General features: G+C 32.1%; 2 protein-coding genes across 2 annotated transcripts; one reads left to right on the forward strand and one right to left on the reverse strand.

Moving 5' to 3' along the window:
* Positions 1-15,271: 15,271 nt before the first annotated feature.
* On the reverse strand, positions 15,272-17,466 carry LOC142634535 (protein STRUBBELIG-RECEPTOR FAMILY 5-like). Its single transcript, XM_075809062.1, has 4 exons — positions 17,355-17,466; positions 16,630-16,692; positions 16,230-16,543; positions 15,272-15,739 (listed from the first exon to the last, which is right to left on the reverse strand). Exons 3-4 carry the CDS (start codon positions 16,432-16,434, stop codon positions 15,441-15,443), a joined length of 504 nt encoding a protein of 167 aa, XP_075665177.1. The 5' UTR covers positions 16,435-16,543; positions 16,630-16,692; positions 17,355-17,466; the 3' UTR covers positions 15,272-15,440.
* Positions 17,467-18,599: 1,133 nt separating this feature from the next.
* Positions 18,600-19,906, forward strand: LOC142607981 (umecyanin-like). The gene is made up of 2 exons (XM_075779676.1): positions 18,600-18,913; positions 19,465-19,906. The coding sequence occupies exons 1-2, from the start codon at positions 18,724-18,726 to the stop codon at positions 19,764-19,766; spliced, it is 492 nt and encodes a 163-aa protein (XP_075635791.1). The 5' UTR covers positions 18,600-18,723; the 3' UTR covers positions 19,767-19,906.
* The last annotated feature ends 580 nt before the right edge of the window (positions 19,907-20,486 follow it).

Below are 20,486 nucleotides of genomic sequence, written 5' to 3' on the forward strand. Positions count from 1 at the left end.
AAGATTTTTATATTCATCCATTTAAAAGGAATAATGAAGAGTTGAATGCTAATATTGCTAGGATAGACAAAGGTAAACAATTTGATATTAACGCTGAAGTTTCTAAACCTATGTCTAAAACTCCTCCTATGATGAATAAAAATTCTGAATTTGTCCTCACTTGTTATCATTGCCATATTGTTGGCCATATTAGGACAAAGTGTCCTAAGTTGTCAACCTCTAACGTTAGACCTTTTTCTAGGAAGCTGAGTAGCTCTAAAACTACTTATGTTTGTCACCATTGTGGTGGTTCTGGTTACACTCAACCTAATTGCTTCAAGTTGTATCCTCATAAGTAAGTGTCTAAACGGTTACAAGTTTCCTCTCAAGATTCAACACTTTTGTTTGGAGAGTTATTAAAAGCTTTGAGCTTTTTAAGTCAATTTCAGGAGAATTCTAATTCTTCTATATCCTTTAGTAGACATACTAGGACATGTGTCTTTTCATCTTCACGGCTAAAGACTCATGCTGTATGGGTGAGAAATGAGCTTAAGACTTAATTGTCTTTTCTATCTGCCCTCTTCTTTATTTCTTTCTATTTAAAGTAGGACCCTCTTTGCGTGTTTTCATATCTATTTTTGGAATTATGCTTTCATGCATCTGCGTCTATCTTCATACTTTCATGTTGTTTGTTTGTTTTTGTTTGGTCGTTTAGTTTTTATTTTGTTTTCTTTTCAAAATAAAAAAGGAAAAAAATTAGAAAAATACAAAAATAGTGTGTATTTGTATATATTGGTACTTGTGTACCTTGGATAGCCATTGAAACAAAGTTTCTAAATTTTGTATCTCTTGTAACTTAGATGAGGTTTATTTTAAGGCTTCTTTTAAAGGTCGTTATACAAGGAGAACACATGCAAAAAGTAACCTAGTGCCTTATTCTCTCTGCAAGAAGTTATTGCGTCTTTGCGCCTTAGGGATTTGTAACCAAGTGCTTCTTGATCTTCATTGTTGATGAAGTGAAGAACTTTATAGCTAACCACATCTTCTTCAAGTTGCTGGAGTTAGTCACGTATTGGAATCCATGCATCATTGGTTAGTCACGTATTGGGATCTGTGCAAAAGGGTAGCGTTCATATATTGAAGAGTTCAAAGGTTCTAAAGTGGTAGAAGGTTTTTACTATGAGTTCATCTACGAGGATTGTAAAGTCTAGGAACAAAGGTTTTGTACTAGATTTGAAACTTCTCTTTACTATAGTGAATTGCTTTTTAGGAAGGTTTCCTCCCAAGTTTTTTACTGTGAAACTAGTTTGTTTCATTGGTTTTCTTGGGTCATCATATCTTGTCTTATTTACTATTCTATTGTGCATGATATTGATGTTTGTTTGTTTTAATAAGGTTTATTCATAATAAATCTAATTAACAACTTGGTTCTATCAACCGGGGTCTAAATTTCCCAACAATTTTCTTCATCATTTAAATTGATTAAGCAAAAGTTTCGATCAATTGAAAATTCTTTAGTTCGAATTTCACTTAGAAAATTTCAAACTTGAATTTTCACTTTATGAAACAATACTCTCCAAACTCAAACATCATTATTATAACATATCCATGTATATACCTATATATACAAAATCAAATATGTTGTTGAATTCCCGATTGAATTAATTTGATTGGAGCCAAAATGAATTAGGATCCTTCACCCCAATTAGCAAAGAATTTTTACTCCAACATGATTTTATTAATTTCATTGGAGCATAAATATTCTCGGCTTCTCAATCAGCTACTCCATTTTTGAGTTTTGACCGAAGATGCTTCTACAAATTTAGACCTGTCCTATAAATTCAAAAAAAAAAATGATTTTCTCTCAAAAGAAAAAAAAAAAAAAAAAAAAAAAAAAAAAAAAAAAAAAAAAAGATGATAAATGAAAAGCCACAAAATTCGGTTGAATTTTGGGGGGGGGGGGGGGGGGAACCTGCCTGCTGACTTCTGCAACCAATATTTTTTTCTTCAAGTTGCTGATGCTGCAAGGTTTTCTTTTTACACTTCCAATAGAACAATCCTATGCTATCACATTTCCAATAAATTATTTCCTCATATAGTCATATGCATCACCTTCATTTTTCCAGATCAGTAGTTGCGCATGATTTAATGTGGTTATGTAGGGGGCGGTAATTAACTCAATTGATGAAGTAAAGTCTCTTATTGTCAAATGAGAATTCAAATCTGCTTGCATTAAAAAGAAATTTTTGAATGTTTTGAACTAATGATAAAAATCAATTATTATTAAATAAACCTTACAGAGAAATCATACCTAATGTAGCAATGGAAAAATCATACTGAATAACTGCTCTTCCATGTATACTATATAACATATTGTTTAAGGACTCCTTGAAGGGTGTTCCCAAATTTTTTTTGAAGAAGGGTAGAAAAAAAAAAAAAAAAAAAAAAAAAAAAAAAAAAAAAAGGGAGAGCTTATTGGAACCTTGGTGTCAAAATAGAAATTTTCTCAATTTCTTTTTAAAATTTTTTTTTGGATCTTTGAACAAGTTCTAACACAAATTTAGAAGTTAAAGCATTGTCGACATCAATGGAGTCTCAAATTTACCAACCAATAGATGCTGTTATTGACGGGAAGAAGAGGACAAAATGGAGACACAATTCAGGAAAGTAGACCTGATTTTTGGCAAAGGCCCACTGGAATTTTTTACTCCATCCCGATCTTAATTTATTCAGGTGGAGCCAAAATGGCCTAGAGCTCTCAACCGCCATAGTTTGACCATTTCTCTTCTCTAAAAAATTTAGATTTGCCCTGGTCTTTGCACATAAAACACGACTTGCGGTTCATTATATATTTATATAAAAGCACATTACTTTTACACTTCTTTCTTTTCTTTTATAAAACTAGTACACTAAAATAAATAAATAAATAAATAAAAAATCTTACTAGCCACATTTACAATATAATTGTTTTCGTGCAGTACTTCTCGAATGCTTCCTTCACATATTAATGGTTTCAAATGATTTGCTTGGGCTTGGTAAAATTAACTTGGTCAAAAACATAATGCTACCAGATTTTTTTAGGTATATTTGCGCTACGACGATAGCTACAGATGATACACCACTAGTTGTCAAACATGGCAAAAAGGAAAGCTTGTAATTTCATATTGTTTTGTTATATGAAGGTCAAAGTTTAAGGAAATAATTTTAGATGTAATGTAAATGTTTCATTCATTTGATGAATGTAAAAACGAAATATAGTGGGTTGAAACAAGAAAAAGATTTTAGATCACTAAACTTAATTTCTTGCAATGGAATTATAGAATGTTCCAGCTAGAGCAATCTAAATTGACATTTCCAGTATGTTGGAAACATTCACTGGATAAATTATATACTCAGATTATTATACATTAGTAAAAATAAAAGCATCTACCATCCTAGAAGGAACTCCTTTATATAAATGATAAAAGAAAGATGTTTGAATGAGTATTAGCTAGTTCTATTAATAAAATTTCTTTTATTCTTTTTTAGGGTGTGGAACCATGTTATGACAGGGCTCTTTGAATCCACCTTTGTCAAATAAATCTCGGAAGCTCCAACCATCCTCATAGAGCTAAATCTGGGACATTTGGGTTTACGACTCGTCTTGACATGCTCGTTTACATACTCTCTCTCTCTCTCTCTCTCTCGCTATATTCCTTGCAATGGCAAAGCCACATGCACGGTTGGGGGCCATAGCCGTTCCAAAAAATTTAGTTTTATTATTTTTTTTTTTTTAAAGTATAGGTATATTTTATAAATCTTTAGAGGTTATGTGAAAAAACTTAGGAGTTCCCCCCCCCCCCCCTCCAAAAAAAAAAAGCATTAATCAACTAATCTAATAATCCATTTCCAAAAAAAAAAAAAGGGAGTTTAGAGCTAATATAATATACAATTGCAATAGAATGAATAATTTAGTAAATTATGTGAGTAAGTAGTGAAACCCCTAATTTAGCTCAATTTCAAATCTTATTATTGCTTAAAAATCATTCAACATTATGCATTGATAATATATGCAATTCGGTTGAATTTTTCTACTCTCAAGATTTTATCAAGCAAGGAAAAAAAAAAAGCTCATAGGAGACTTCAATGGTGACATTATGATTTTGATTTCTCAGACATATATGGATGAAGTTTTGCAAAAAAATTATAAATTCAAAAGGAAAGTATGAATAATATTGCTATATAAACAGTAATTGATGAAGTTCATTACGTAAGATATTATTGTTGAGCATGACTTTGATGGAAAATACTATATTCATTTTTTTTTTTTTTTGTTCTACATATTTGTATATTGTATAGCCAACTATACAACTTTTGTATACTCATTTCTAAGGATTTGCATGGGTCGGGTTAAGGGGATTTTTTAACCCAACCCAACCCACATGGATCAGGTTTGGTTGGGGTTGAAGCCATGGATTGGATTTTTTTTTTTTTCTATCATTATTAAATTGAGCATATAAAATATATCTCACTTGCCACTTGAGTTGAAAAACAAAATGTACTTAAACTAGTATTCCAATTTAATTATAAAAAATAAAAAAAAAATTCCAAGTGAGTTGATAAAAAAAAATATACATGAACTAGTATCTTAACTCAGTTACAAACAAATAAGAATGGAGCAAGAGAGTGAGAGTGTGAGGTGGTAGAGAGAGAAATAAGACTGTTAGGTTTGCGAGGTAATTGGGTTTTATATAGGAAGAGCCAAATAGGGGAAAAATAAAATAAAATAAATTATATAATATATTTTTAAATATATAATTTAAAATTTAAATATATAGGTGGGTCAGGTTGGGTTAAACGGGTTTTCATTGATATGACCCAAACCCAACCCCACCTACTATTAAAAAAAATCATAATCCAACCCAACCCAACCACCAACCCTTAAAAACCAACTAAACCTAGCAAGTTGGGTTGGGTCAGGTTCGTTTTGGCAGGTTGGTGGGTTAGCTGCATACCCCTACTCATTTCATTAGAGTTTAAGAAAATTATAAGTTTCTCTTACAAAAAGTATCTTGTATCTAGGTGAGTATATATACATATTAAAGTCAATAATCATGTATATATGTAACTTACTTTAGTATAAGAAAATTAACATTTGTAGTTTCATGCACACACATATATTATGTGGATTTTTTTAGGTAGTGTATATATGTGATTTGAGTTTATCTTGACAAAATAGCTCGGCCCCCAACTTAAAATTCCTACTTGAGCCACTGATTCCCTGATGTGAGTATTCAAAATTCTAAGCGCCTAAATAATCTTTAAATAAAAAGTATATATATCTAACATCTTTTAATTGTGTTGGGTTAAAATGAATTGACCCCTTGCAAATTAATTAATTACCCAAGTTAATTAATTAGGTTCAATTACATGCAATAGCGTGGTAGTACAAACAAATCACCAAATAACTAAATGCAACGAAAAATAAATTTGACACAAGTGATTTGTTTACGAATGGGAAAAATCACTGAGACAAAACCCCACTGGATAAATTTAAGGTCACCACTCCCAAGAATCTACTATTATCAATCACAAGCGGTTACAAATATAAAGAATCTTACCAAAGCCTATGGCCTATCCCGAAATACCAACTTACAGTTGAATCCTTACCCCAATATCCAATTGGACTTGTATTGTAGCGAAAATCTCTCTGTTCAATGCATGAATCCCAATATGTGACTAACCAATGATACACGGATCCCAGTACATAACTAATACACCAACTTGAAGAAGATTTTTGGCTACAAAGTTCTTCAGTTCATCAACAATAAAGATCAAGAAGCTTCTGTTGGAAAAATACATGTTTGTGTCGCATACAAAACATACGCAGTGGAAAATAAACAGATCTACTTCATTCACAATTGATAATATACACTATGTAAATTTCAAAATTCAAAAACAAGAGAACGTACCTTGAAGCGGTGAATTTCAAAACAAAGATCAGAAGCACTTAGGAACACTTTTAATCTTCACTCCAATTCCACTAATGCCCAAGAAGTGTGGTCTCTCAATCAGTTCAAGGGAGAATAAGAGTGTATCTCTCACTCACATACACACCATTTCACAATTGTGTCACACCCACAATAATATTCTATATGTTTCTCTCTTTGTATCTAACTGATTATCTAATTAGGTTGGCCTTTTGGGACCTTCCAATTAGGTTTTAGTATGTGGCTTGGAGTGGGATCAAAAGGGACCAATAAGACACTAGCTCTAATGGGCCTTAGGCTTTTCTGTCAACTCTTGACAAGTCCAAAATTACCATTAACTATATTTAATACCACTATATAAATATAATTGTACTCTAGGCCTTATTTATGAATTATATCCCAAAAATTTATTATACATGCATCTCCTTCATAAAATATTCGTAGTAATACAAAGTTATGAATGTAGACTGTCACTTTGTAAATTACTACATCTTAATTCATTGAGTACCCGGTTTAATCCTTTAATGTTATTCATCATATATTTATGAAATCCAATTTCATAAATATATACTTTAGTAACTCCTTACTAAAGTGGTTAGGTCTAATACTCTGAATAACCAAACCCATTAAACTTATCTCAAGGGAATATTTTATATCTCTGTTAAGAGACTATGAATTCTATCTTGAGAATATATGTTTCATCAACACTAAATGTGGTTGTCCAATATATTGAGGTTTTGAGGTTTTGATCATTGACTTTAGATCTCACTCTTGATATATCAAAGCAACTTACACCTCATGATTAGGTCTATTATTCTCTCAGGATTAAGAGTACATGTAAACATAAGTCATGAGATTTATTATTTATTTGACAGTCATTAGGAGAATAATAAATTTCACAGCGGTCTAGTTCAATATGTCTTAACTCTTAAAACATATCAACATAGCAACTAGAAATCTCCATTTCCATGATCAAGACAAGTCATCTTAGTTGTATGTTATAGTCTTCGTAAATGAAATGCCCAATTTCATCACTGACTACGAACTAAAATTCAGAGTTTACAAAAAACTTGTGATCTATATCTTCTGTGACTAAATCACATACTATGCATCTCATAGACTATATGATAATGTCTCAATATTCATGTTATCATTATTTTTAGATAATAATAAAACAACTTTATTAATCACAACATTAAGTCATACATAGCATCATACAATAGGATTTAAGGGCACACATCCTAACAACTCCTTTGCCACAAAACCCTTGACGTAAAGATGCAGTAGCTTCTACGGAGAGAATGATGAACTAGGTCACAATATGCATTCGATCACACAATGCTTGTATTCTGTTTGCATTACCTTGTGACAGCCTTTAAAATAATCCTTATAAATGTCTAGGGTTGTGAGAAAAGAAACCCTACACAAATACATAAGCATATGCGTGTAATCAAATCTAGAAAACCTGATTTCATAATTCACGATAGATACAGCTTTTGTCGAGCTTCAACATTAAATCTCGGTAGAAAGGATTCTATCAAGACTTCTGTCGAGCTTTAATGAACAACACTTCTTACGCTTGCTTCTTGGTCAGACTTGTATGATTTCAATACTTAACTTGAACACTTGTTTCTTGAAGTATTAAACCCATCCTAGATCTACCCAATTACAAGTAAAGTGTGTTTTGTCAAATGATTAGCCAATTACATAAATATATCCGTAACAAATTGTATAAATCCTTATCATATATGTGTGTGTGTGTGTGTATATATATATATATTTGTTGATATAAAATAGAAATTCTACTCTAGCCTAATCCAAGTGTATATGTGTGTGAAACATTTTCTTGGAAACTTGAATCTCATCCCTTACCTCCTACCCCACAAGAACTTTGTAATTGTGGAGTAGCCATCACACCAAAGATATGTGGTGGTCTCATAATATTTTTCAAATTTTGAAGGAGTTATATACAAATACGATGGGCGGTTTGGTTTGCATATGACCATGAAAGTCTTGAGCAGATTGTGATTTCTTTATCCCGATATGACACAATAGTGTGCACTTGTTTTCTACAAGGAATGGAGTGGTCATTTTCTAATATTTTACCATTAATGGCCAATGGAATTTGAGATTGAAGTTTTACTCTTTTTCAAATAGGTAAAACTTCCCATAAAAAATGGTAAAACTTAGGTAAAATTATTTAATTGTTATACTTTAGGTTCTCAATTAAATTCAATTATATTATTCTATTGACTAATTATAAACCATGTAATTAAATTTAATTGTTCCTGAAAAATATAATATTATTTTTATTATATTGTTAGAGCATCTCCAACAATTTATCTAAATTTTTGTACTGCTTGAACAGTGAACAGTGACATTTAGCTTTTACCTACCTACTTTTTTCAAATATACTTTCTAACAGATTCTCTATCATTTTCTCCATCTCATTTAAATATCATTTCTTCATTCAGGCTTTATTCTTTTTTTAATCATCATTTATTCTTCCTCTGTTCATTCCCAACAACTATATTTTTTAATGAGAAGTGTTATATCCACAACATTTTTTACAAGACTTTCACAAGAATCACAACAAAATCTTATGTGGAAAGTTGTTACTAGTTCTAATTTGAACCCATCACTGAATTTTTTTTTTTTACTCACCAATATTAGCTAATAACAATCTGTTACTTAAGATTTATTGTGAAAATATTGTGGTAACATTTGTTAATTGTCATTTTTTATTCTTTATATTATTTTTCTTTTCAATTTCATCCATACTTTTCTCCTTTTTTTTTCTCTTGTTTTTTCTCCACCACACACGTATTCTCACTCTTATCTCTATCCTCCTTTCTTTTTCTTTTTCTACTTGATTCCCGATCTCTCTCTCTACTTTTTTCTTTTTCTACTTGATTCTAGAACATTCTCTAGCTCTTTATGTGATAAGAAAAAAAGAAAGAACAAGCGAGAGATATCTTGCTTGCTCCACCGTTGATCGAAGGACAAAGGCAGGCACAGAATCGGCATTCACTATGCCAAGCCGCGCCTTCTACTCCGTCGTCGCTCATCTTCCTCCCTAACGTAGCCCAGATGGGTCAGATGGCTTCTGTCTTTTTATTTTATTTTTTATGTTATAATTTGATTAATTTTAAGATTGTGTTTTTGAGTTTGTATTTTGATTATGCATGAGTTTAGAGATATTTAAGAGAAAGAATTATTGTGTTTGTAGCTGTTGTGAATGTTTGTAGCTGTTGTGAGAGGAGAGAGAAAGAATTGTTTTTTATTGAGTTGTATGATTTTTTTTAAGTAGAAAAATTCATTTGGAGTTGCTACAGTGTTTTCTATATCTTGAGAAGCACTGTAGCAACTTCAAAAAAAATTTGGAAAAGTTTTGCATTTGGAGAATCTATTGGAGCTGATTTTTGGGATTTGTTCTCCAAAAAATAGATTTAGCTAATCTATTGGAGATTCTCTTATATAGCTATATGATTGAATTTAATTGAGAAACAAAAAGTACAATGCACTTAGTTTTTCCACTTTCAAATTTATTGCTTTTAAATTCAAAACATTAAATCTTTTTTCCCCTTTATTTTATTAGAAGGATTATTAAGTACGATAGAAGGATAGCTACATGATTCTCTTAACTAATAAATAGAAACTACTTTTTATCAACTTTTAATATCAAGGACGCCAAGTAGTCAATTAAACCCACCATGAGTTATTTGTATTTGGTTAAAAGAACTAGATATATGGTTAGATGAGAGAACTGAATAGTTTCTCATTTAATCATTCTCAATTTATGGTTCAAAGATACTAGGAGTGTGTTTGGTATGAGCTTATAAGCTTTACTTTTAACTTTTAACTTTTTCTAGCTTTTATTTATAACTTTTTAAAACCTCACTTTTTCCCATCTTTTCTCACATTTTCAAAAAAATTTCAAGGTAAAGCATACTTTAGCATTCTTTCAGCAAAATATTTTCAGTTTTAGTTAAATACACTGCTCCCAAACGAACCCTAGAGTGAACATGTGTAAAGGAAAACCATACCCCAAATTAACATGGACATTGATGAGGTGGATATTCAAGAGTGTGAAACTTGTTGCTCTTTTATTTGTTGATACCAAATTAAATCCATAGTAGGAAATAGTCGAAGGTACTTGTATTGTACGATGAGATTAAGGGTGTGTTTGCTTGGAGGTGAAATAAAGTGGATGGAAAACTTTGGAGATAAAATGGGAAGGAAAACATTTTTGAGTATGTTTGGTTGGGTGGAGAGGAAAGAAAATAAATGAGTAGGGCCCAGGTGTTTTCTCCCTAGGCCCAATAAAAAAAATTTTCCTCAAAATCGAGAGAAAATTGAAGACAGAAAATGGGGCTACTTAATGGACAAAAATACCCATGTCCAGTTCCTTTCTTCTTCTTCTTCTTTTTTGTTGTTGTTGTTGTTGTTGTTGTTGTTGTTGTTGTTGCTGCTATTGTTGCTAGGCAAGTTGCCTCTTTCTTTTTTTTTTTTTTCCTTTTCTATCCTGGATGACTAGACGATGCTTTTATTTATTTATTTATTTATATTTCTTGGGCTGTGGGGTAGGCACGTTGCCTTTTTTTTTTCCTTTTTTTTTTTTTTTTTCTTTCTAGGATGTTCCCTATTCCTTTTTCTTTTTTCTGGGCTGTGGGTGTGATAGTTGTTTTGTTTTTGTTTTTGTTTTTTTTTTTTTAACTAGACATTATTTTTTTTTTTGGAACATGATTTTTATTTTTTAATAAATTTGGTGATTGCTTTTTTTGTCACTTTTTTGTTTAAGTGGCCATCATTTTTTAACAAGGGTATATAAGTAAATTTATAGAAACTCACTTTTTCCATCCCTTCACTTTTCCACTCCCAACCAAACAAAAATGAGAGAAATTAAAATCTTTTCTATTCTCCCACTTTTCCTTCCTCCCATCATTTCTATCTTTTCACCTTTCCACCCCTCCAACCAAACTGACCCTAAACGACAAGAAAGAAGGTGTTGTTCATGAGTCCTGACAAGTTGAATAATATTATATATAGTTCATAAATTAATGCAAAGGACACAATTTATTTCTCAACTTGTAGGAGTGTCAAGTTGTGAGTCATAAAGAATCACTTTCACATGCCCATCACTAATATCATTTTTATTGTGCACCAATCACTGTCTACTATTAAGAAAAAAATTGTGTCATTGTCGGGACAGTTTTTGCGCATAGCCATGTGTCTTCCACTGGAGGGGTGGCTTTGCTAAACCTGGATTTGTTTTAGGGAGTTCAATTCAGAACTCAATGTTGGGTCGTATAGACCAATGGCTTCCGGTGCATTTTTATGCTTACAAAATAAATAAAACCCAAAGTCTAAGAATGGTGATAATGGTTGAAATAAATAAATAACATTTTTAATTGAATAGCTTTGATTAAATGATTAGCTGAACATCACTATGTACATTTTTTTTGTCACTTTTTTGTTTAAGTGGCCATCATTTTTTAACAAGGGTATATAAGTAAATTTATAGAAACTCACTTTTTCCATCCCTTCACTTTTCCACTCCCAACCAAACAAAAATGAGAGAAATTAAAATCTTTTCTATTCTCCCACTTTTCCATCCTCCCATCATTTCTATCTTTTCACTTTTCCACCCCTCTAACCAAACTGACCATAAACGACAAGAAAGAAGGTGTTGTTCATGAGTCCTGACAAGTTGAATAATATTATATATAGTTCATAAATTAATGCAAAGGACACAATTTATTTCTCAACTTGTAGGAGTGTCAAGTTGTGAGACATAAAGAATCACTTTCACATGCCCATCAGAAAGTAAGTAATTAAATAATGTCCAATATCAGAAAGTAATTAATTAAAAGTCATATGTCCAATGATGGGATGAGTCCAATAGTCCATATCCAGCTATGGTATAATTCATGTTCAATAAGGTATGTCCAGCAATGGTCTATGTCTATGTTCAAATAATGTATGTCCAGCGATGGTTTATGTCCAAATAATACATATCCAGCTGTGGTTTATGTCCAAATATTACATATCGAGCAGTGGTTCATGTCCAAGTAATATATGTCTAACGGTAATTTATGTCCGAATAATATATGTTCAATGGTGGATCATGTCCAAATGATATATGTCCAGCAATGGTAGATCAATTTATTAATATATATGTTCATTAATGAAGTATTAGTGAATCTATGTTTATTAAATAGTGAGATAATATTAAAGTAGTTTTTATCCAACGGTACAGTAATAATGAGTTAATATATACTTAAATATGTGATTTCAAAGATAAAGAAATGTTGACTTATCTTTGTATGGTTTGTGGTTCCAACTATAGCATCACTTTATATGGTTTGTGGCTTCAACCGTATAACGTTAATGAGCTGATAACATTCTAGTGACATAATAACATAAGCTCAGCAGTACAATGATAATGAAGTAAAATATATTCAATAACGTAAATTTAGAAATAAAGACATAATGACTTATCTTTATGTGGTTTGCGGCTCCAGCCGTGTAACATCAGTGGACTAAAGCCATGTGGCGTGAAAATTTTGTTCTCAACAGTCACAATATTCGGTTTACATTGAATAATCCATGAAAAAAGATTCTAATTAGGCTTAAAATCAAGGCAGCCTAAGCAAAATTAAAGTACACCAAAAAATTATCCAAGAGGTATTCACCAAAAGAGCTTAAGTTCTTCCATGCCAATAAAACTAGCATTAGTAAGAATAGGTGACCATTATAATTTTGGCCGAACCAAATAATTCCCTAATCAAAGCATGCTAGTCGCTTATAGAAAAAAATACGCATGCAAGTCTTCATTCTTTGCTAGCTAATTTAAAGCGTTACATGGTTAAACTTTCTTTCTTGAAGTCATATATCAAACCTTGCAGTTAGAAAATTTTAAGTGTGCACTAAGATCACTTCTCTAAAGTTCCAATGAGTAAAGTCATCATAAAGTCCAAAACCCAAAGAAAAGTGATATTCATTAGGTGTTTCATTTAAAGTGTATGGCCGTTTCGTGTGACTAACCTATTTGTTGGTTGGGGGCATGATTAGGAATGGAACCAGAATTTGAAGTTAAGGGGCGGTTGTGTTGCTTGTTGCTTAACCACTAAGGGTTTATGTAGTATTTATTTGTGTTTTTGATGTGTGCGTTTGTTGTTAGGTAAGGACAAAATTATTTTGTTAAAACTTTTGCTGATGCTCATTTGGGAAAGCTCAGTAGGAAGAAGAAGCCCAACAATGTGGGCAGAAGAGAGTTAGTAATTGGATAGAAAAGTCATTAAGTCCAAGCGGCAGGAATAATGGATCCTATGTATCTCCCTTGGTAGCTTCCATCACATTCAGGGGCATACATCCCTATAAAATAACATGACTAATGTCACTTTCTTGATGTTTATATTTTTATTATTTATATATACTATAAAACTGAAGATGTATAAACTTATGTGCTCTCTAATTGTTCTTATGCAACATCTGCAACTTAATCACAGTTGTGCGTTTATTGTGGTGTTTAAAAATAGGGAGATTATACAATTAGCAAGTTATGCAAAAAAATCCAATCCATAGATTGTTGACAATTTAAAAATTTTCAGTAAACACTTGAATTGAAACTATAGATGCAGTATGAAATAGCCATCAATCAAGGCTACTACACCAGGTTTTATATTTTTTAGGCATTTTCATTAGATCCACGTGGGCGGAAGTGTCCCATATGACTGTGTCTGACACGGGTATAACCACCCCAACTAAAGTTTCTATGAAATTTTGTTTCATAAAATTATTATTACATTTAGACCCATCTAAAACAAAATAAATATCCTAACAAATTTTCACAATAACAAAAATTACCAATAGAAAAGCTAAAAAAAATTAAGCACAATTGACCAATTTTACCAAAAAAGAACAACCCAGTCCTTTCAAAAAAATTATCAAAATAATTTTGTCCTTAAGAGTTTAGCATTTCGACCATGATGATAAGTGTAAGCCTTATTTGAGTCAACGGAGCCTCCACTAGCTAAGTCTGAGAGAGCCCTAATAGCAATGAAATGTTTTCGTTGTTGAAGACTTATCAGTGCCAAAAAGCACTTATCTCTCTCTCTTTCTCTCTCTCTCTCTCTCTCTCTCTCTCTCTCTCTCTCTCTCAGGGTTTCGCAAAATTTATACAAACTCTTCATTTTAAAGTCGTTTGGTATTTGTTCCTATAAAATATTGGAACGTGTAATTTGAACATAATTGGCTGTTAAAAGGTCAACTTTTATCTCTATACTATGTTCATTCATATAAGTGGCTGATAGTAGCTCTCACTAACTCCTCAGTGTAAGTAAGACCTATTTACAGGGATTTGAGACTAAGCCATATAATTTATAGCATTGTCTTCTTTTAGTTGCTTCAATCTTTTTCTCTCCCTCTCTCTGAAATGACCCTGAAACCTAAAATAAAAACTGAAATACACTTAAAATCTAAAAAATGACTGTAATGCCCTTGAAACCTAAAAAATTACCGAAATACCCCTAAAACCTAAAAAATGACCAAAATGACCCTGTAACCTAAAAATTACTGAAATACGCTTAGAACCTAAAAATGACCGTTATGCCCCTAAAACCTAAAACATTATCGAAAATACCCCTGAAACCTAAAAATTGATTGAAGGACCCTTGAAATATAAAAATGACCAAAATACCCCATAAAACCTCTATTTGCAAGACCAAAATGACAATAAAATTTTTGTACAACCACTCTATTTGCTTGATTTGAAATCCATTGATTTTTAAATTCCTTGTTTGGATTTTTTTATACAATGAAGGATTTGAAATTCCATTGTTTGGATACTTGATTTGGATCTTGATTTGGATTTAAGCTCAATAAAATATTTTTCCAATTATTATTTTCTTAAACCTTACATTTTAATTTTAGTAACATTTTTTAATAAATACATTAGGTAATGATAAAGCCATTGATAATCCAATTGACAAGATGATGATTAAAAATTTGTCATCGTAGCCAACTAAAAAAATGTCTTGCCAACTATTGACAACTAAAATGTTCTATATCAATAGAAAGAGAGAACCCTAATGCATGACTTTTTTCAAAACATTTAAAATCTCAAATTAAAAAATTGTTTCGAAGTTCTTAACTACTAAAAAGTTATATATCAGGAGAGACGATAAAATATCGAAAATATCTGTCTTTTACACAAAAATTTAAAGGAACAAATTAGCAATTAAAATATGTGTCATCATCTAGTTACTCCTGTCCTGTTTTGAGATTCAAAACATCAAACAAAATTTGTAGGCCTTATGTAACACAAATTTCAATTCTTTTATTTATTTTTTGTTTGAGAAAAAAAATTACAAAGTACCCTACAATAGGAATATCAAACAAAAATCCAAGTCCACTTTCTTCGCCGCTGCCTCTTAGGAAGCTTATATTTTCCACATTTTCACATACCATAATTTGAAACATAGTTAATCTCTAATGGCTTGATGTATTGCTCTTTCGTATCCCAATAATAGGTAATTCTTCAATTATAAAATGAGATGCTTTCTCCAGAAGGTGGCCGGATGCGAAATTAGCAGTAGCAAGTTGTGAATCTGCCAAAGAGTAAGATGTAGCATGAAGGGAGGTGATTTTTCTAGCATTCAGAAGGTTAGTGAACTCATTGCCATTATAAGTTTTCTTAAACTCGGGAGGTGGAAGCTTAAAACCAACTGAAGGAGACTTTTGCAAGGTCTTTATATCAATTGAAGCAGATGAATCCACTAACCTATGCCCTGTCACCAGTATAATATCTAGTTAGTTAGATTACAAAGCGTAGTCCGCATTTACCAGGCATACAACAAAAATAGAATAACCATCTTAAGAAATATCAATCAAACATTACAAAATGATGAACTAGACATCGAATAGCCAGCAATGCACTAGTTTTGATCAAGTAATCGATAGACAATCTAAAGAATGCATAGACAAAGGAGATATGCCAGCCACAAATAGACTAATTAATATTTAGTTAATGACAAGTCTATCTACACCGAATATCATAGACCCTAAATGGATAGGCATGGCATACACTTTCCATTTCAGAGCCTTTTTACTAATGAAGGTGCAATATCATGCTACAAATGTTTTAGAATTTTTTTTCGGGTCAACTCTGAATAAGCAAAGAGGAAAATTTAAGGCCTAATAAGAAATTTATGTCTGCAACATTATTAAGACAATTACAGTAAGCTCCCTACAAAAGAATGCAGAATAAAGAAAATTTACCTTTGAAGTCGTTGCTTATGTTGGTACGCAAGTCTTTAGATAATTCTTGAGATGCAAGAGGAGTAAATGATCTACTTTGGCTAGATCTCTCTTCATCAAGGAAATGTGAGGAAGGAGATGATATTCTTCTTGAAAAAAGTGCAATTAGAACCCCAATTGCTGCCAGTACACCCAAAGCTATTCCAGCTATTGATGCTCCACTCATGACAGACTTACCTCCAGAATGTTTTTTAGTAGTGTGTTGATCAAGAACATGTGGTGTACCAGGAGGAGGATGATGGGCTCCTCCAGATGACCAGGAATTACCTCCAGATCTTCATTAAAGATAATCATAAAGTCAAAGAAACAACGTCTTAAAAATTGCATCCATAAATAAGAGTAATTTGAACAGAACACTCACTCTAAGTTTATTTCTTTGAATTGGTCCGGATTCCATCCAATAAATTTGTGGTTTTCAACATTCCTGTAGTTAAGGATGGAAATTTAAAATATATCACGCAACACAAAATACTTTATAATTATATTAGTTTAATGAACTTTTTAAACTCTCAATGGTATCCGTCACAACTATGAAGTTAAAGAGAGAATTGTGCTTTCAGATGGCAAGCATTTTTCTATGATTGCCCTAAGCCCTTTTAGATAGTACATTCAATCTGGTTTAAATTTTCAATGTCTCTTTAACCAGTATTATATATAGAGATTTGGGGAAGCCATTTTCAATGCACAATTTGAATTATAAAAATACACTTCAGTGTTGGACTAGATAACTAAGTTAAATCATTTGATTCATGGAAAGATGCACGCATAGAAATGGTGAGCACCATATTCAATTAAGAAAAGGAAACGATACATAATTTATCTCATTTTTAAATTCTTCAATGACCCCAAGTCATCACAGGTAACTAGCAAACATATATCCCAGAAAACGCCGAAACTAAATCAAGCTAAAATACCCAATCAAATTAACCCAAAATCAGGAAAAGAAAAAAGAAACCCAATTCTTACAGAAGACTTAAGCTTCTCAATACTAAAATACCTAGATGAACGCTAACTTAAAAATATACCCAAATCAAATAAATAAATAAAGCAAAACAGATTTTCAAATACTAAAAAAAAAATTCTCACCGGTGGCAGTGGCAGACGATATAATGGAGGTGGATGGTGAGTGTTGGCGGTGGCGGTGGCACATTGCTTGCGGAGGAAGATCTGCTTCTTCGTCCCTCTTGTCTTTCATTATCCAGCCAACTTTCGTTCTCTCTTTTCCTTTGGTTTTTTGTTTTAATTTTATATACTACCTATTCTATCAGGTTTACTACTAAACCTAAATAAACGGTCAGGATTGAAACAATAAAAATATGCGGTTAAGATTTGGGTGGGTACCATACCCACTAAAAAAAAAAGTGGGTAAGTAGAATGACCCATTTTGTGATGGTCACTCCACAAGTATAAATACATGTGGGGTGTAGGAGATGAGAGTCGGGATTCAAGTCTCCACAAGGAAATTTCACACACATATATATTTGGATTAGACTAAAATAAAAATTATGTCTTGTATAAAAAAATGACAAATTTCCTTAATTTTTTACAGAAATTTTTTATTTATTTAATAATTTTATATTAAGTTCTTATTAACGCATTTAATGTACATAAATAGCTAAGAATAGGATAATTTCGTCACAATCCAATCCCAAAAAATAAGAAGCAACTCCCATTTAAATACAAAATGAAAATAAAACAAAGGTGAACAGGATCTAAAATAATATCCTAATCTATAATTGGATAATAATTTAAACTTCAAACTTCATCAATTGGAATTGGTAAGTTGCGGGACATAACACTAACATTATACAGTAATAATGCAGCCTATGGTGCTGGACTGGACCTCGGGCCATATATGATATAGGACCTCATTCTTTTGTTCTCAGGCCAGGCCTATTGTGCTGGACTGCGTCAGAGAACTCAGATGCTTGCCACGCTACCACCCATACTAATTAGCCTTTTTCAACAAGGTCGCAATTGTTGGTCTGTTGAATCTTTATTTCTTTCGATTTTATTATCATTGCTTAGCGTTGTATTCAATAAAGGAATGCAATATTTTGATGGGCTGCGTGTTTGACTATTCTGTATTATCCTATATCTATTTCTTAATTCATTTTACTTTTTGAAGATTTCTCATGCCTCTCCCAGACTGCCACGTATAGTCATATACCACAGCCGATCTAATATCTTAATAATAATGGATGCGAGTCCAGGCTCCAACACGGAAATTAATGGAGGTTATGGAGCCGTCAAAAGGAATTGTCCAACCCGAGTACCAGAAAACCAGTTTTTTGACTTAGAAATTTCTTTTCACTACTATATATATCCATCAAATGTCTCTCTCTCCCATATATCCATATCCGAAAGCATTAATCTTATAGCATCGCATAGACACACTATCACATTTTTAAGAGGTAGCAGCACAGCAGGGACGACCTGTAGAACATAGCTAAAAATGGCTAGCCGCATGGGTTTGATTGGGTGCTTGATTGTTGTGGTGGCTTTACTAAATGGTGCAACCACTCAAGTTACGGCTGCAGTTGAATATCAAGTCGGAGACAGCTTGGGCTGGGCTGTACCCCCAAATACTTCCTATTACTCTACTTGGGCTAGCTCAAAAACATTCTTCCCTGGCGACAAATTAAGTAAGCAATTCTGAAATCCTTTGTCTTAAATTGGGTTCTTCTCAGCTTTTCACAATAAGAATAAGAAAAATAGATTTGGTTTTATTCAATTTATTGTGTATTTGGAAAAATATGATCGTGTATCATCATATATAAGAACATTCAATTTTTATGGGTTTTGATTGATAAATCAAAATAATAAACTCTAGCATATAAATTTCACAAAGAGAAATGATATATCCATAACATTTTCACAATATTTTTACAACAAATTCTAGGTGACAGGTTGTTATTAGTTGTTATTGTTGAGCAAAAAAATAATCTTAGTGTTAGGTTCAAATTTGAACCAATAACAACTATCTGTGATTTATTATAAAAATATCATGAACGTAGCATCTCTCTTTTACAAAATTCATTATCTTTTTTTAACATAATTACAACATTAATTAAAATGCTATGACATAAACTTATCAAATTAGTTGGCTTTTAATTTGTCATATTCAATGAGACTTATAAGGTATATGACTCTCGATTGCGAATTGATGAACATCATTTTTCCCTCCAATGACCAGCATTCAATGTGACGAACGGGACACACACTGTGGCTATGGTATCAGAGGCTGAATATAATGCCTGCACAAAAGTAACGTCTTTTTTTGAACTCCAACCTTCTGTCTCATTTGCATACACTCTTGAAACTGCCAGTACTTACTACATCATCTGCACCATTAGTAACCACTGTGAACAAGGCCAAAAGATTTCTTTCAAGGTTGAATCCACTGGATTGCCGCCCAACTCCGCTTCATCTCTATCAGTTGGTGCCTTATTTGTTGTGCTCACCACCACAGCCATCTCTTTCTTGACTTACTTCTAATAAATGTACCCAAATTCTTAATTATTAATTTGTTTTTTATTTATCCCTGTGTTTTAATAGCAAGCAAGAATAAGAGCATCATGTCTCTTATCATATGTACGGATATTTAATAATTTTCAATTAAACGAATATTTACATCTTGTATCTTGCGAAATCAGTATAAAATAATTAAGAAATTGTTGAGTTTGTTTAAACACCTTAAATCACAATTAGATTAACCTAGTTAACAAGCCAAGTTATTACTTAGTCCAAATTCTAGATCTAGGTTAACACAATCATATAATCATATCAATGTAAAGTGCGGAATATAAAAACACAAAAATATGATGACCCAGGAAAACCAAACCAGTAAAAAACCTGGGGAGGATTTAACCTAGCTATCCTTAAGGTAAACTTGAATCCACTATAAAAGAATCGAAGTTGTACAATAGCAACTTAGACCACTAACATACTATTGCTACCCACCAATAGAAAACTTACTGACACGACCACGTGCAAGCTCCGAGACCACGAAATCCTTTTTTCTTGGATTCTCCAGCAAGTACAAGCACTCCCACTTGTATATCTTTAAGCTTTTATGGTAGCAATTGAACGATCATCAAGTTCTTGAAGTAATCTCCTTCTTGATAATCTCAAGCTTGTGTGAAGGCAAGCACTTCTCAGATCTCACAAGAAATTCACACAAACAACAATATGAGCAACCAAGACTCTAGAGAGTTT

This window comes from Castanea sativa, chromosome 1 (assembly GCF_040712315.1).
Source record: "Castanea sativa cultivar Marrone di Chiusa Pesio chromosome 1, ASM4071231v1".
Lineage (NCBI taxonomy): Eukaryota > Viridiplantae > Streptophyta > Magnoliopsida > Fagales > Fagaceae > Castanea > Castanea sativa.